This window comes from Ostrea edulis, chromosome 6, assembly GCF_947568905.1.
Source record: "Ostrea edulis chromosome 6, xbOstEdul1.1, whole genome shotgun sequence".
Classification (NCBI taxonomy): domain Eukaryota; kingdom Metazoa; phylum Mollusca; class Bivalvia; order Ostreida; family Ostreidae; genus Ostrea; species Ostrea edulis.
Genome location: NC_079169.1, coordinates 35,275,324 through 35,290,655, shown reverse-complemented (window position 1 = coordinate 35,290,655; position 15,332 = coordinate 35,275,324). Strand labels below are relative to the sequence as shown.

At 35.9% G+C, this 15,332-nt stretch overlaps 1 protein-coding gene and 1 pseudogene across 3 annotated transcripts in view; both read left to right on the top strand.

The window, feature by feature from the left end:
* Positions 1-2,245, top strand: part of LOC130046530 (fibrillin-1-like) — a 46,972-nt gene extending 44,727 nt beyond the window's left edge. For all 3 annotated transcript variants that reach the window (XM_056139425.1, XM_056139427.1, XM_056139426.1), the window contains one exon: positions 688-2,245. In XM_056139425.1, the coding sequence (XP_055995400.1) occupies positions 688-1,988 (1,301 nt within the window). In that variant the 3' untranslated portion in view covers positions 1,989-2,245. The remainder of the gene's footprint in view (positions 1-687) is intronic.
* Positions 2,246-11,160: 8,915 nt separating this feature from the next.
* Positions 11,161-12,700, top strand: LOC125647128 (uncharacterized; annotated as a pseudogene).
* The last annotated feature ends 2,632 nt before the right edge of the window (positions 12,701-15,332 follow it).

The following is a 15,332-nucleotide window of genomic DNA, read 5'->3' as shown; positions in this document are numbered from 1 at the left end:
CTAAGATAAACATCTTTGTATTCAATGTTTGTATTCACCTCAAGATGGATGTTAAAATCCAGAAAGCGCTAGTGATTTGAATATATTTTCGAACTGCATATTTTTCTGCTTTTTTATTTAATTATTTTGACTGTGTGATATCAACTCTTTCTATTTATCTATATATCTATCTATCTATATAATTTCTGTATTTTGTTGTTTAGAAGAGGGTGTTCTTAGTTTTAAGAACTTGTGCCCAATCCTTTTGTCTTTAACATCTTGACAATATTATATGTTCAATTCAATTCAACAAATTTTCTATGCGTACAAAAAACATATTTAAAGAGTATACAAATAATCCTGTAGACTTATTATCTGTTGTATTTGGTAGTCGCCCCACGATTGTACTGAAATGTAACCCCCTGTTATCCCGGTAATCTTGTTTCATAATGCTCTGTAGATTCTAAATGATTTTCCTACCTTAAATATATTTTACGGTTAGAAAATTTTTCGAATTTGATCATTAAAAGGTAGCAAACCGTGTTCTGCGTTTCCAATTCCTGCGATTGCATTTACAGAAAGTTATAATTTAATTGTTTTTTAAATAGTTTGTTATCCACAAAATTATACAAAATGAATACCTACCGAAAATACACGTTATATGGTATTTGGTAAAGGTACTGATAACACTCTTTTGTCTCATTGTAGGTAGTCGAGGACGTCAATTTCTTGTACTCTTCATGAAGAACATTGATCCTCCAACAGAAACGAAATCTAAAGCAAAGTTCGCAGAGATTTATATCGCGTCCGTAGATAAATCAGATGTCAAAGTTTCTTCCTCTGGCGCATTGTCATCAAAGATAAAGGCAGAGATAAATCAGAGATTGTCAATGACACCGAATTCGCAGAAAATATTAAGGATAACACATGAAATTCGAGCCAACGATTTCAAAGTGGAGAACAAGGCTGTAATGGTGGAAACAACTGGAGTGACATCAGTGTTTGCCCTGAATCATGACGGATTCACCTCTGACAGTACCCTCATCTTACCGATAGACAGACTGGGTACCAAGTACATTGTACCCTCTACAGAACCGCACAATAGCCGTATCTCAGATTACAACAGCCAAATTGCATTTGCGGCTGCAAAAGACAGAACGCGTGTGACCGTGACACTGAAACTCAAAAGTGGACAATCCATTGAATATCAAGGCAAACGGTATAGGGATGGGGGCGAAATTATGGTCACTCTGAATAAATACCAGACCTTTGAATTAGCACATAATGGGGATCTGACGGGCACCATGATTTTGTCAAATAATCCTGTGGCTGTTTTCTCTGGAAATCGATGTAACAAACTCAATCGTTATGGTTACTGCAGTCATCTGGTGGAGCAAATTCCACCTGTAGAAAGCCTTGATGATGTATATGTTGTTCCTCCACATGTTGATAGAAGTGGCACCCAGATACGGGTGGTGGCTGCTCATGGTGGATCCACAACTTTCTCGTACACAGTAGACAGATCCAAAAGTACTAAGACTATCGGCACATACCAAAACTTTGATGTCAAAGTAACAGGAAAACAGACAGTAGTGGTAGAAGCCAAGCAACAGGTGCTTGTTTTGAGTTTTGCTCTTGCCGCATTCAGATCCTCACACGGAGACCCTTACATGACAATGGTACCCGGAGTTAATCAGTATGTCCACCAGTATCACATCGCCGTACCGCAAGGATTTGAGCAGAACTATTTGGTCATGATTGTCAAAAAAAGATCCAGATCCAGTTTGCTGTTGGATAACGACAGTATAAGTTATGCAAATGTCGCATCAGAGAGTACTGTTAACGTAAACGCCACAAATTACGTCGTCTTAACCGTAAAAAATGTGAAGGCGGGAACTCACCGTGTGGAAACAAAGGACAAGTCCCGTTTCGGTCTGATGGTTTATGGTCATAGTCACGACGATGGATACGGTTTTGCAGCTAACATTCTTGGACAAGGGAAAATTTAATTTTACAAATATACGTCGGGTTATTTGACTGTAATTCCACTGATTATTCAATTGCAAGGAAATTATCTGCGTCTAGATCTATCATAAAACTGCATGGAGAGTAAACCTTTCCTTTTATTTTGACAAAAGTAGTAGATAGTGTGGTTGAATATTGAATGTCGATTGAAAGATGGCTTTGAATACGTAATTTCTTACTGCATAATGTGCATTGTTATATCATAATCAAATAAAATCTATCAAAAATGGGTATTTTAAAAGTAGCGATTCATTTGATAATATTTAAGTTTATCTGATAATTCAATAACATGAAAGGTGAAGATAACGAACAGTGATCAGCCTCATAACTACTATAAGGATCATACAAAATAGAAAGTTGGGCAAACACGGACCCCTGGATATACCAAAAGTGGGATCAGGTGCCCAGGATGAGTAAGCATCCCCTGTCGACCGGTCACACAATGCAGTTTAAAAATCATTTATACAATGATGATTGCAGAGCTAGACGATGACAAGGAAGATTTCAAGACACTCTATGTTGACCGGTAATGAAAAGAAGAAAAATATATTCTCATTCTGACGGTATTTATTAAAAACCATTCACTGAACTCCACCAGCTTTAAATAATTGTAGTGCAGTGGATCAAAAATACTTTCAGGCAGTGGGTGGGTGCTATCATCATTTGTACCTTTTCCGTCTAAGAAAGGGAGACCCCAAAATGGAAAAAAAATGGCCATTTTAAATGAAATGTTTAACCAAAAGATGGAGGGGGTTGTTCATGCCTCTTCTGAGAATCGAACCCCGGACCTCTGGCACGAATGTCCAGTACTCTACAGATCGATCTTAAGGATTAATCCACTAGCAAGAGCTAGTAGGAAGGCCATGTATCTAACACTGCCACATAACCTCCGTGAAACCCCTCTACAGTTAGACTTTGTACCTCCATAAAACCCCTCTACAGCTAGATTTTGTACCTCCGTAAAACCCCTCGACAGCTAGATTCTGTACCTCCATAAAACCCCTCTACACCTAGATTCTGTACCTCCGTAAAACCCCTCAACAGCTAGATTTTGTACTTTTTATATGATTTATGAGATGGATCGATATTTGTTATTTTAACTTGTTCATTACAATGCAATGTCTTAGGTAAATATGGAACCTACATCAATCCATAAGTCTATAGTGACCCAGACAACAGAGGCTGTCAGTAGATATAAGTCTATAGTGACCCAGACAACAGAGGCTGTCAGTAGATATAAGTCTATAGTGACCCAGACAACAGAGACTGTCAGTAGATATAAGTCTATGGTGACCCAGACAACAGAGGCTGTCAGTAGATATAAGTCTATGGTGACCCAGACAACAGAGGCTGTCAGTAGATATAAGTCTATAGTGACCCAGACAACAGAGGCTGTCAGTAGATATAAGTCTATAGTGACCCAGACAACAGAGCCTGTCAGTAGATATAAGTATATAGTGACCCAGACAACAGAGGCTGTCAGTAGATATAAGTCTATTGTGACCCAGACAACAGAGCCTGTCAGTAGATATAAGTCTATAGTGACCCAGACAACAGAGGCTGTCAGTAGATATAAGTCTATAGTGACCCAGACAACAGAGCCTGTCAGTAGATATAAGTCTATAGTGACCCAGACAACAGAGGCTGTCAGTAGATATAAGTCTATTGTGACCCAGAGAACAGAGACTGTCAGTAGATATAAGTCTATAGTGATCCAGACAACAGAGGCTGTCAGTAGATATAAGTCTATGGTGACCCAGACAACAGAGGCTGTCAGTAGATATAAGTCTAAAGCGGCCCAGACAACAGAGGCTGTCAGTAGATATAAGTCTTTAGTGACCCAGACAACAGAGGCTCTACGAGTGTACATGTATGAATGTCAAGATAGTACATCCATATGTAATATCTAATATAGATCACATTTCATATCTAATCAATGGGTGATGGGATTTTTATAATCATGTTATCATTTTGAATAGTTTATTAACCACAAAGTTATCTACCAAAGGAAATACACCGATCCACTGCAGTTCGTGACCTTATATTTTGACCAATGAAATGCGCTGGAAAAAATAAGCCCCGCCCACCAACTCGAGCCTCGGACAAACATCGGACATCCGCCATTGTGTTGTATAGTAAACACAGAAAGTTATCGACCGATCATGTGTTAATAATACAGTGTGTACGCATCTTTTTGTATGAGGAATGAAACATTTTTCTCTGGAATCTATAAATCACATAGTTGGTATCTAGACAAACATAATGGAGCCAAATTCACACCAAAGACAGACTTGCAGAAGTGTACATGCCGTTTATTGCCATATGTCACAGGCCTCAAAGTCAGCTAAATGTCCACAAAATTACGAAAATACGTATCTATGAACTCGGTAAGATGTTTTGTTGTTTATTGTACTACGCAGACATTTATAATCCAAGCACAGCATCGTTTTTCCGGGGGGGGGGGGATCACTTGCTGATACATATCTTCAATTTTTATGTATTCTCTTTTTACAACTGTCACAAAAGGGGAGAGTCAGAGGAAGTGTAAAACTGTCATTGTTAGGGGAAAGGGGTCGATTCGTTGTCACACTACACTGCTCTGAACACTACATGCATGTTTGCAAAGTTGTAAAACATGCAACTAAAATCCAGTGTTTGCAGTTTGTACTGTGCTTGTTAGCCGTGGATTACATACTAATGACATTGATAATTAATGCATAAATTTGTATAAATGTATCAGTTAAACTTAGTTGCGTATGTTTCAACAAAACCTAAACGATGACCCTACCGGGATCTGCTGAAAGTAATTTTGTGTTTTGTTTTGTTTTCTTAGCAATGTGATGAGCCAATAGCTGGGTACCAAGTCCCGTGTGATGTTACATGTAAATAGGAGGAAATGCACCTGTCAGGATACATATGGAGTTTTGATAGAACAATAAACCAATTCAAGTGCTTTAAACTTTTCAGTAGAAAAATTACTGACACTACATAGTTTAAAAATGTTGACTCATAATCTTAAATATTAATGTATATTTTATCAGAAATTTAGAGAGAGAAAAAAGTAGGTAACAGGTAAGAAATAACGAAACTTTTCAATATTATGTACATTTTTTATTACTGAATTTCGAAGACCATATTTATTGAAGACGCTTCAAAACGCATCCAAAGCTGATTAATTTAATCAATTTTGATGAAGAGACTAATACGGACATGATATTTGAAGAATAAGTCCCACCAATGGATTGTTGTCAGTCTGACTAAAGCCAGTCCCTACTAATTGTTGTCAACCAATATGCTGTATCAATAAAAAAAAAATTGTGAGTAAATGTTGTTTGTTTTAATATTGGCATTTATTGGGTTATGATTTTAGAAACCCCTACATTCCAACCTAAACCAGTGGATATGGGGAATCTTATAGGTATGTAAATTTAACAGTATCCATACAACAAGAACTCGTAAATAAAAGAAAAAAAACAGGAGGACAGGACATTAAGAAAAAATTTGGCCACAATACCCTTGCTACATATGATATCATTATACAAGTCTATTTTTGCAGGAAGTAGTAGATCAAGTTTAAGCATTTTGATATCATAAAGATTTGCATCAGGAATTTTATATGAATTAATGGAAAATTTCGTAACACCTTTCATCTCTAAGGTTCGAAATCATTAATGATTGTGATCATCCTATTGCTTCATGTATTTTATAAAATAAATGGAATTGCTAGTGAATAACATTGGTGTTTATTTATGATTCAATTTTATTCTATTTATGTACATAAACGAATTTCTTCTTCCTTGGAGTTGGTTTGGACTTTGAAAATACCATGGATGAAACAGATGCAGGTTGAAAAACCTCTTGGGTCATATTTTAAAAACAATTTAAAATAAGAGGAAAAGTGTTCTATATTACAAAGGCATAAGAGTGACCTATAAGTTTGTATAACTATGAAAAAAATAATTCTAAATTAGAAGCCCACTTAGTCTAATTGTCCCTACCACTAATGAAGCAAACTAAGTAGCATGAAAGCTTTGGAGAAGTCTGGTTAGTTTTAAAATGTTTACCAGTGGCAGATCTAAGATTTGTCAAAAGGGGACCCAATATAGGCTAGGGACTCTAGGGTTTTGAGGCATTTTTTGTTAATTTTATGGGTTATTCTTGCTATTCTTTATACATAATAAAATCAATAAATGACAAGAAATAATTGATTTCTTCATTTCTATGCAATTGTCTGTAAGTATAATGTCAAGTCTACTACTTTTATTTTCAAGTTGTCACAAGGGAGGGGGGGGGGGGGGAGGTCTAAATCCACCCGTTTACATTGCTGTACAGTTTATACCAATATGAGAAGTATTGAACAAAATTATTCATAATTCCATTGTGTAGGCTAATATAATTGTTGCTGTTTGTATTTTACAGAATAGTTAAATGCAGAAAACTGCAATCTATTATGGAACCAAGATTACTATAAATGTATATAGATCTAATGATTCAAAAGAAAATAATGCGGAAGCACTCATTTTAACATCCACATCTGAACACGTCTTCAGTCTGTTTACAAGTGGGTGATCATCAAACTTATCGAATTTACCGTAACGGTAATCATTACGATATGTTAAAGAAAATGAATCAATCTACTGACAAAGGAATGTAAATTATGGAATAAATATATGAAAACAAATCTCATCAGCCTGTTTGGCAAGAGTAATGAGAATTAAGCATTACAAAACCCGAGTGAGGATCGTCATCCTAGAATGCGGGGCCTGTCGTTTCGATGCGATTTCTACGCTTTTGTGAGTGGAATGAAATAATTTGAAAGCATATAAATAAAAAAGAATTATCAAAATCAACCCTTCTCCTTCACACGGCATGAAATCATGACCCTTTTAAAGTAATCTAACAAAAGTTTAACCGGGATTATCTCGAAAGCGTTTGCAGTCGCCGCCATTGTTTACTTTTTTGTCCGAGTCTACGTTGTTGCTATGACGTAACCATGGTGGGCGGGGTTTATGTAGCGACAGTGGATCGGTGTATTTGAGAGTAGTCAAAATCAACGTAGTCCCACCCTCCTGTGACGTCATAAGATTTTGCAATGTCAATAATTCAATAAGATTTCTGCATGATAGGAACATTTTTATTGGAGTTTTAACAAAGTCTTGTTCACCATAAAATATTTCAAAAGTCTAAGTTATATACGAATACATGTAATCAATTATATGTTTCAAAATATTATATTAAATCCAAGGATTTATTCTTTATTAAGTCCATTAAGCGATATATTTCCTTTCTTTTTCACAAATATTTTGTATAGAAACAGTTTCATGAAATTGTTATGAATACTATTATATCGTTATAACCAGTTTTTGTGAAATTTTGATGATGCTGTTTACGGAAAATTGCAATTTTCTGATGTTGATAACAGGTATATGTGTGCTAATTGATAAAAAAAAAAAAAAAAAAAAAAAAATCATTAATACCGCAACATACAATTTTTTATTACAATTTTTATTTGTTACTAAGATATATTATTTGAAGAATCAACAATCAAATATAAGAATAAACATATAATTCTACAGGGGGTGGAAATACCTTAATATATAAAGAACGGCCTAACGATTGGTATGAAACACCTCGGAGCACTCGATTCGATAGCGACCATGGAATTTGCGAGATAGTATGCCAAGAACGGCCTAACAATCGATAAGAAGCATATATGTATGAAACGCGTCAGATAGCATTTACCCCAATGATAGATTGTATTGGCAAACTACATGTAGATAGCTATAACAATAAAAAAAAATTGCGAAAATTATTTTCTTGCTTTATATTTTGCAGTGTAGCTGCTTCAAAAGTACTCATACTCAAAAGTGAAAGACATAAAACCGTTACGAAATTGGTCTCTTACTCCAGGTCTGGAGGTTATAAAACTCTTACCGTACTCACACTCATCCATGATTGTTTTGAGTACAACTCTGAGCAAGCCCCGAAGTATTCTCGAAAAATGCATATACACAATTTGATTAAGAGAGTGATTTTATAAAAGTTTTATAACCTTTACATTGAGTACGAGTACGATTTAGAGCACGGAGTTAGAATATGAAATATAACTTCCAGGCCAGGCCGAATTCTTCATAGACATCTTCCAATATTTATGTAGCAATATTCCACTACCACCTACATATGACGATTGTCTCTCAACTGATACAATATGCGAGAGTATGTTCTGCGTATGATCAAATTTAAATCGAGGCAGGATAATGAGTTAGATAAGTTGATGTTATAGGGGTTTCAACAGTCTCGTTTAAAGTCAGCATTTCGACAATGATATGGTTGTTATAATTATCGAACTAGCAAATACAACCTGTCATTAGGTCGAAAGCTGTCTGACGTGTTTCATACCAAATTCAAGGAATTGTCAGGACATTCTTTACATACTGATTTTACCTACAGATTACTTCGTTTACATTATAGAGATAGGGCTCGCGGCGGATGTTACCGTCAACAAGGGATATTTGCTTCTCCCAAAGACCTGATCAACAATCTCGTTTATATTCAGCATTTTATAAATTCCATGGTCGTTACAAAGTAATTGATGTGCCGTGTGTTACATACCGATTTTGGCTACAGATTTCTCCACACATAGGGCTCATCGTGGATGATTAATCCTTCCGTGCACCTGATCCCACATAAAAAGATGCAAATTCATGCGATGTATATATATAAGATCATGCAGCGAAATAATGACTTTTATCGTGATAACGCCTCCAAATTGAAGGTTATATCCGATAGACGCCAGGGTCAAGAGTCAAACAAGATATGATTATAATCTACCGATTATAAAGTCTCCCAAACAAAATACTGGCTGAATAAAAGTGGTGTTTTCCGAGTAATACCATTTTCCTCCCTTAACAAAATCCATGCTGATTTTAACTTAATTTGACAAATCTAGATCACGAAGACCGATTTTTTCTCAAAAAAATCCCCCTTTTTTTCTTCGTAAAACTGATATCACTTGACCTTGATCCTAGTTTGTAGGTCACCATATCCTCTCATCATTTTTTTAATGATTCCATGTATCTATCACTCCTGGTTCTAAAGTTATACAAGTTTTTGTAATCAAGGTAACTGGAGATACTAGTTTGTAGGTCAATACACCCTTTTATCATTTCTGAAGATTCCATGTCTCTATCAGTTCCAGCTCTTAAGTTATACTAGATTTATGTTCAAGGTCAGATGTCACTGAATCCACTTGACCTTGATACCTATTTATAGATCCCATTATCCTTTCATTATTTCTAAAGATCCCATTTCTTTATCAGACCTAGTTCTTTTACCAAGTTTATTCTCTAAGGTCAGAGGTCAAGGAAGTCACTTGACCTACATACTAATTTGTATATCTCATCATCCTTTCTGAAGACCCCATGTCTCTATAAGCAGGGATGTGACTGAATTCCTCAGAAATCAAAGGAAACCTGGTCAAAAAGGGAGGAAAACACCTCACCCTACCTGGAAAAATATCATTTTCTGCCACTTTAGGTCAAATCCAGAGTGTTTCATTTTTTCGAAAATTGAGCAAATCAGAGGATTTCCTCTGAAAAGAGAAAAAATCACACCCCTGATAAGACCTGGTTCTTAAGTAATACCAATTTTATGATCTAAGGTCAGAGGTCAAGGGACCTTGATAGTAGTTTGTATAGGTTCTGTCATCCCCTTGCCATTTATGAAGATCCTATGTTGCTTTTAGTCCCAGTTTTAAAGTTACACTAGTTTTATGTTTATGGTCACTGGAGTCACTTGACCCTCATACTAATTTGTAGGCCCTGTCATTTTCTTTTCATTTCCGAAGACCCTAGGACTCTATCTATCATATTTGTCAAGTTATATCTGTTGAGTTTTGGAATTAAATTCCCCCATAGAGTTCTATGTTAAACCTCACCCCAAATGTGCCTAACCCCCTTCAATCTGAAAACAAAAACATTTCTGCACATCTAGATACAGTGACCTATCATATCCTTGAATATCTATTACTTCCATACACTGGTTACGGAGAACGATGTCAGACAGTTTTAGGTGCGAGAAAGAAGCGGAAGAAGTAGAAGAAAGAAGAACCGATCAAAAACAATAAGTCTTCAAACTTCATTTTCTATTAATAATATAGCTTAGTCTTTCTGCGATTAAAAAACAAGTTTATTACATGAGGATACTTTAAATCAATCTGACAGACATGCACAGCTTGGTTTTAAAAGATAAATTATGGAAAAGGATCTACGCAGCATAGTCAATGAAGGAATTTTGAATGGTGACAATAACCTTAAATATAAACAAAATGTTGCAATTTTCATAATTGTACCTGCATTTATCTTGTCTGCGAATAGATTCGTTTAATCAATTTTATTCTCATATCACAAAACCAACCTGTTTATATACATGTATTTCTTGTTTTCTGGGTTTATGCATTGACACGATATCAAGAACATTATTCATTCCTGATGAAAGGGTTAGTGAATTGTTGGAAAAAATTTCCCTGGTCTTGCGTTGCAAAAAAGTTACTCTTAAAGAATTACAGTCATTAGCTGGTTCACTAGCATTTGTAGTCAAGGCTCTACCCTCGGGGAGAACATTTTGTGGGCGTATTTATGGTGCACTAGCAGGAGGAAAAAAACCCCTTTCACTTCATTAGGATTTCAAATGAGATTAGAAAGGATTTAGAAATGTGAATAGAAATTTTGTCAAATTTTAATGGCTTGACAACTTTTCCATCTTTGTCTTGGCAGGATGATGACACACTTGACTTTTATACAGATAGTTCTGGTTCTAAGGGATGTGGAGTTATTTTCGGAAATGAATGGTGTTCATTGGCTGGCCTTCACATTGGTCTGATCACATGACCAAAGAGATAACATTTTTGGAATTAGTTCCGATAGTCTTAGGGATCCATATTTGGGCAGAACAACTCAAATCAAAGAAATTACTGCTGCATATTGACAACCTAGCATTAGTTCACGTCATCCACAAAAAATCGTCAAAAAGTAAAAAAAAAAAAAAAAAAAAAAAAAAAAGTTATGGTTTTGCTTCGAGCTTTAGTCTTGCATACACTTCGTTTTAATATTCAGGTCAGAGCAACTCATGTGGCAGGAAAATACAACGTTATAGCAGATGCTATTTCTCGTTTTCAGTGGGCAAGATTTCGACAGTTGGCCCCATCAGCAAGTTTCCTTCCCCAATTCCTACTCAATTTTGGGAAATCATTCAGCTACTATAGATCAGCTATTAGAAGCGAGCATATTTGAAAATTCAAGTAAAGTTTATAAACAAGGTATTCGGGCATTCATCAATTTCAGGATACATGCTTCTCTTGATGATTTGTGGCCACCCCCTTTAGTTCATGTTGTAAATTTTATAACTTTTATGAAAGAATCAGGTCTGGCACATTCAACAGTAAAGTGTTATATGAGTGGTTTAAGTTACGTGATCAACTTACATGGTTGGGAAAATCCAACTGAATTCTTTTTGGTTCGAAAATTGATGGTTGGTTTTAAGAGAACTCGGGAAGTTGTGGATACAAATAATCAAATCATTCGTGTGTTGACTTACTCTTCGTATGAATCCCAGTTATTTCAGTCAGCATTCCTTCTTGCATTCTTCGCTTTATTGAGGGTGAGTGAAGTAGTGTCATTGCAAAGAAATCATATTCAAATATCTGAAGACCAAATCTGTGTTTTAATTCAGTGTTCCAAAACTGATCAGTTTGGGAAGGGCAATTTCGTTAGAATAATGAAAAATCTAGATTCTTTGGTGTTGTTTGAAATGTTACAACAATTTACTGATCCCCGTCGAAGCATTCAAGGGAAGGAGTTGTTTGCACATTACAATGCTAAGCCCTTCACTCAATATCAATTTTCATGTATGCTACATAAATCACTGAAATTTCTAGATGTACCTAACAATTCCTACAAATCTCACTCGTTTCGTATTGGTGGGGCAACTTATTTGTACCTCAAGGGTGTTTCAGAACTACAGACTAAACAAATGGGTAGATGGAATTCGTCTGCCTTTAAATCCTATATTAGACCATAAATTTCAATTTCACTTAAACATTTTCAGACTCTGTGTAGATCATTGGTTCATCCATTGTTCACTGGGCACAGCAATATACAGAAAACACCAATCAGTTAGACCTTGGTTTGAAGCAGTTTGCTATTACCGGGTATATGGAATGGCAAAAGGGGGATGGTTTGGGAGAATTTGTCTTCAGTTGTTGCAAGAATGTCGAAATTTCATAGCCCTCCGTCTATTTTGATTCTACATTGTGGAGGTAATAACATAGGCGATCCTCAAAATACCCTTAAAGGCATCCAAAAATTCATGAAACGTACGTTAGCACAATTAGGTCAAGATCTGCCAAATACACTAATTGTATGGTCCCATATTTTACCTTGCGGCAATTGGAGAAAGTCATTGTCAAATTTTGAAGGTGAAAAAGCAAAAAAAGAGAATTAATAGTGCAATTGCAACTTTTGTTCTTAACTAACTTCATGGTGCCTCCATTAAATACCCCGATACTCGGGTATCTTACAAGAGGCTATTTAGAATGGATAGGGTACACTTGTCAGATCTAGGAAATAGTATTCTCATCAACTCTTGGGAAAATGCTATCGTGCAATTCGTCACTACATCTACTCGAACTTATCCTTGAATGAATTTTTTACATATACTGGCGAGACATGGTCAGTTTTCAGAAATTGTCATCTATCTATCTTAAATTTATATACATCTCTCAATTATTTTGGGACACTTCTAGTATACCGGTCCCCAAAATATGGCGCTAAAATGTGTGTAATTTAGATATGTATATCAAGAATTCCTATTATTTCAGGACCTAAGTTAAATAATTAGCAAATTACATACAGAGTAAACAGACAACAGACAAAATTTGATACGGATTTCTGACCTAATTATTTGTGATAAAAATAAAATTGTATTTGTTTGGCGATATTGTCATGGCCGTTTAATCAAAAGGCAATATAACAGACACTGACAGAGCTGTGGACAAATATGATACATGTGCATCAGATAAGATATGCTACATGTATATAGAAACATATAATGCGCCGAACATGCAATATGGCAGCATATATCAAATGTAAAATACACAATTATGAAATAAAATATTATCTTTATCCGATGAGCCTGGAAAAGACAGTACACACCGGAGACAATATTTTAATCAAAATTATGCCAAATGGATCCCAGGACTCAGTCATGGGAACCATCCGCCAATACTAAAAGGCGGCAATTTTGCATTCACTAGATATACAATTTTTTGGCTTGTATGTACCATGTACACAATATCAGCCAAATAGATACACCAGGTATATGTCATAGCTTCTATGGCAACACTTCTAGTATACCGGTCCCCAAAATATGGCGCTAAAATGTGTGCCGCCGAAGGCGGTTTAGTATATATATACGATCGCGTTAGCGATCAGTAAAATCGCTAAAACGCAACAACAACAACAAAAATCACAAAAATAAGCCCAAATTCGAATTCCTTGTTTTTTAAATCCGAAATGAAAAATAATGCAAGAGTACCTACATTTCTTGTTGTAAAATAAATGGAATCTGTTGTTGAGCAAAATGGTCACGTGCGCTTTGTATACGTAATTCTCATGAATATTCGTATGATACGACGTCACTGGTATTGATGTAAACAAACTGAACAGCTGATTTGCGATGAAATGCCCTTAAAACTGAAAGAATTTTTTTTTTGATTTGTGCTGATGTAAGAGAGTTGATTCACTGGTTAATAGGATTATCTGTTTTGATAAATCTGGACGGCAAAATCTGTGGCAGCTGTGACAACAGGAAATTTGGATTAAGAAAGGATTCGTCATATTCAAGCGACGGATTTGTATGGAGATGTTCTAACAAAACCTGCAACAACAAAATTTCCATCAGGACTGGTAGCTGGTTCGAAAAGCACAAATTAACGCTGGAAAAAGTTCTGTTAATAACATATTTCTGGGTATACAAAGCTAGTGAAAGTTTCGCGAGACACGAACTTGAAATTGCAAGTCAAACTGTTGTTGATTGGTATAATTATTCCAGAGAAGTGTGTACCTGCATTTTAGAGAAGAATTCAGAAACAAGAGGCCCATGGGCCACATCGCTCACCTGAGTCACCTTGGTCCATATCAGAAGATTTTCCATATCTATTTGCATGTAAAACCGTAGTCCCTATTATGGACCCAAACCTACCCCTGGAGGCCATGGTTTTTGCAAACTTGAATCTACACCATGTCAGAAAGCTTTGATGTAAATATGAACTTCTTTGGCCCAATGGTTCTTGAGAAGAAGATTTTTAAAGATTTTCCCTATATATTTGTATGTAAAACTTTGATCTCCTATTGTGGCCCCATCCTACTCCAGGGGGGCATGATTTCAACAAACCTGAATCTGCACTATATCAGAAAGCTTTCATATAAATCTCAGCTTTTCTGGCTTAGTGGTTCTGGGAAGAAGATTTTTAAAGATTTTTCCTATATATTTGTATGTAAAACTTTGACCCCCTATTGTGGCCCCATCCGACCCCCGGGGGGCCATGATCTTAGCAATTTATAATCTGCACTATATCAGGAAGCTTTCATATAAATCTCAGCTTTTCTGGCTCAGTGGTTCTTGAGAAGTTGATTTTAAAAGATTTTTCCTATAAATTTGTATGTAAAACTTTTATGCCCCCCTTGAGGCCCCATTCAATCTCCGGGGTCCATGATTTTAACGAACTTGAATCTGCACTATATAAAAAAAAAAAACAACAACAACAACAAAAAACTTTGACCCCCTATTGTGGCCCCATCCGACCCCCGGGGGCCATGAATTTCATAATTTAGAATCTGCATTATATCAGGAAGCTTTCATATAAATCTCAGCTTTCTGGCTCAGTGGTTCTTGAGAAGAAGATTTTTAAAGATTTTCCTTATATATTTGTATGTAAAACTTTGACCCCCTATTGTGGCCCCATCCGACCCCCGGGGGCCATGATTTTAACAATTTAGAATTTGCATTATATAAGGAAGCTTTCATATAAATCTCAGCTTTTCTGGCTCAGTGGTTCTTGAGAAGAAGATTTTTAAAGATTTTCCCTATATATTTGTATTTAAAACTTTGACCCCCTATTGTGGCCCCATCCGACCCCCGGGGGCCGGGATTTTAACAATTTAGAATTTGCATTATATAAGGAAGCTTTCATATAAATCTCAGCTTTTCTGGCTCAGTGGTTCTTGAGAAGAAGATTTTTAAAGATTTTCCCTATATATTTGTATGTAAAA